This window comes from Rhincodon typus, unplaced genomic scaffold (assembly GCF_021869965.1).
Source record: "Rhincodon typus isolate 14 unplaced genomic scaffold, sRhiTyp1.1 hic_rhity00014752, whole genome shotgun sequence".
NCBI lineage: Eukaryota > Metazoa > Chordata > Chondrichthyes > Orectolobiformes > Rhincodontidae > Rhincodon > Rhincodon typus.
The window spans coordinates 1-3440 of NW_025980390.1; the positions used below are offsets into that span (position 1 = coordinate 1).

At 52.7% G+C, this 3440-nt stretch overlaps 1 protein-coding gene across 1 annotated transcript; it reads left to right on the forward strand.

Moving 5' to 3' along the window:
- Positions 1–417: 417 nt before the first annotated feature.
- On the forward strand, positions 418–2072 carry LOC125482677 (aminopeptidase Ey-like; the record flags this gene model as incomplete). Its single annotated transcript, XM_048594793.1, has 3 exons — positions 418–558; positions 792–870; positions 1834–2072. Coding segments are annotated over 3 exons (370 nt in total), but the record flags the coding sequence as incomplete, so codon positions are not given.
- Between the last annotated feature and the right edge of the window lie 1368 nt (positions 2073–3440).

Genomic DNA, 3440 nt, shown 5'->3' on the forward strand with positions numbered 1-3440 from the left:
ACACAGACACACACACACACACACACACACACACACACACAAACACCTAATGCACTCCAGCCCATTGTGGTGCCCATCTCTCTCAAAAGGTGAGTCCTTCCTTACACAGGAACAAAAACAGAAGTTGCTGGAAAAGCTCAGCAGGTCTGGCAGCATCTGTGAAGGAAAAAAATCAGAGTTAACATTTCAGGGCCGGCGACCCTTCCTTCCTTACATGTCCTTAACTAATCAAAATCCTTCATTCTCGACTTTAACAACAGAATAAACACGACGTTAACATTGGCCCTGGTGATCTAAGGAGCCTGAGATAGCCCAGGAGAAGGCGTCACTCATTGGGTTTAGACTGTGGTGGTAATGACTCTCTCTTTCTCTCTCTCCCTCTCCCTTCCTTTCTCGTTCCTTCTCTCACTTCTGCAGATACTTGAATCTCACCAAGGTGCCCTGGAAGATTAAAAAGCAGGATGCCCTTGCCACCGTAGCCCTGGTGGCCCAGAACATTAACGGGAAGAAACCCGCCTGGAACTTTATTAAAGACAACTGGGAGTCCATCCGCTCAGAGTAGGTGCACCTATGCCAAAAGGCTGGTACAGGGGGAGTGCCGAATGGAGGGATGGGGAGTGTTGGGGGGTGGGGGGAGGCTTTATTAAGGGCACAGCCGCTCCTGTGGGGTGGACTCCTTCCTCGGCGCCTCAGAAAGTAACGTGCGGAGCGGGAAGTTGTTGTTGGCGCATGCGCTCCCAGGGGCCCCGTATCCGAACGAAAGACATTCTGTTTTTGTCTCCCGCGTCCAGGCACAAGAGTGTGGAGGCGATCGTGGGACTGCTGGAGGGCGTGACATCCAGATTCACCACTGACGCGGACCTCCGGGAGGTCAGAGTCCATCTGTTCCCGGCGTCCGAGCTGACGGTTTGGCGGGGAGCGGGCTTAGCGAAAGGAAAGGTCTCGCGTTTCTCCAGCACCTTTCGCCAACCACCTCACCTCCCCTCCCCTCCCCCCACCCCCGGCAGCCTGGCCAAAGCCACGCTTTCATAGCCGGGGGTGGGCCTACGATTTGATTGAACTGGTGCGCACAGCAAGATCCCGCAATCAGGCGGCAACCTGGCTCACCTAGTTTTTTATTTTCCTTTCGTTGTTGCGATGCTGGCTGAGGGATTGATGTTGCCCCCAGGATGCCTCACCAATCTCTTTCTATCGCCTACCCCCCCCCCCTACAAAAATTGTCTAATAATTGCTGGTGGCGGGGGACAAGAGATCATTATAGAGCCAAAAGAGGTGGGCAGCGCGGAAACAGACCCTTCGGCCCATCCAGTGCGTGCCGAACATAATCCCAAAACTAAACCAGTCCTACCTGCCTGCTCCTGGCCCATATCCCTCCAAACTTTTCCTATTCATGGACTTATCCAAGTGTCTTTTAACCGTTGTAACTGTACCCATGTCCCTCACTTCCTCTGGAAGTTCAAACCACGCACGAACCACTCCCTGTGTGTAAAAAAAAAAGTTGCTCCTCATGTTTTTTTAAAGTCTTTCCTTCCTCGCCTTAAAAATATGCTCCCTAGACTTGAAATCCCCCCACCCTACGGAAAAAGGCACCTTATCTATATATACCCCTCATGATTTTATAAGCCTCCTTAAGGTCACCCCTCAAAGCTGTAGGGGAAAAAAGTCCCAGCCTCTCCTTGTAACTCCATTCCCGGCCACTTTTTCGATCAGGAGGGGAACCGAAGGAGAAGGCAGGAAAGTGGGAGTCAGAACAGCCGTTGAACAGTGGGGTAGAATCGACGGGCTGAAGGGGTGTACTTCTGGTGGCCCTGACTGTCCCTGTTCTGTTCCCAGTTGAAGGCATTCGACGCGAAAATGGAGTCTGAAGGCTATTACTTTGCGGGCCGCATGATGGCCAAGGCAATGAGGCGCACCACCTCTTACATACAATGGAGGAAGGAGAACGAGAAGGAGATCTACAACTGGATGAGGAACAATGTGTGAAAGCCGATGCCCCAGGCTCCCCCGTCCCCTCCCGCTTGGGATGGCCCTTTGCAACCTCCTGCCCGTTTCCACCCCCCCACCACTTCACTCCCTCCGAAACACTCATCTTTGCCGCTCCAGTAGTGGGTGGGGGGTTGCGTGGGGCACCCCAGGGGTCGTGCGGCGGGCATGAGGATGGCGAGGTGGGGGAGTTGTTAGTGTAGTGCTCCATTGTCCTTCGCACCCCCCTCCACCCGCTGCCTCCCCCCAAGCCCATCTTTCTCATCTCCCAACCTTTACCCCCCACCCCATCAACAACCATTGCCAATGCCAACTGGAATCCCCACATCCGCCTGGCATCGCAATCCCCCCAACCCTCATCCCACCCCGAGCACGGGGGGAGGACCCAATGAGGGCGGGGCAGGGGCTTCACTGTTAACCCCCACCCCCCCACCCAAGGCTTCCTGGCCATCTTTGGACCCGGGATCCCGCATTTCATCGCCAGGAGTTCCCCCCACCCTCGGCAGTTGCCCCTCGAAAGTCAGGCATTTGCAGCGATGGGGTGGTGGGGCATCTAATTTACCCGCAGAGGGGATGGGTACCGAACCTCTCAGAATGACTCCATCCTCAGCCCGCCCACCAGCTCTAACTAACGCCAAGGGGAAGTGTACCGTTTCCATCCCCGTGGGGGTGTTTTTTTTTGATGTTCCCAATGGGCACAGATGGGCATTGACACTTTGCTAGTCCATGGGGTAAAGGGGGAGCACAGTCGGAACAGTTTCAAACTCTGCCAATCCCGGTGTCCAACCCAGGTCAGTTTCGAGGCTTATCCTCAATCCCCTCCAAATGGGGGATAAATCAGTTCACAATCCAAAAATATGCTCCCTTGACTTGAAATCCCCGCACCCTAAGGAAAAGGCACCTTATCTATATATACCCCTCCAAGGAATTGATGTGTTAAAAGGCCGAATTTTCCACAAAGGACAAGGGTCTCTGTTGAGCTAGACCACTCTCCTGTCTTAATGATGGTTGCCCTCTTGGCGTTTGATCGGGTAACGTCGATATTTTTAAACTGGCTTTGATTTTGCATTTTCTGTCGTTTTTTTTTTTAACAAGAGCCGGGTCTCTATCTTTTTCATTTGTAGAACAAATTCATTTCCTTTGTCATCATCAAATGATTAAAGATCTTGACAATGATGAAATTATCTCTCTTTAATCTCTTCAACACTCAGAGGCATTTCCTTTGATGTATTGCCCCGCTATCAATTTTGCGGGGGGTTACCATCGAGAGAGAATCTAACCATCGCCCCCCCCCCCCCCCCCCCCCCACTTGATGTTCAATGATGTTACCCTTCACTATTACCGTCCTGGGGGTTACCACTTACTAAAAATTCAACTGCATTCAGCATCTAAAAACCACAAGAACAGGTCAGAGGCTGGGAACCCTGCAGCGAGTAACTCCCGTCCCGACTCCCCCC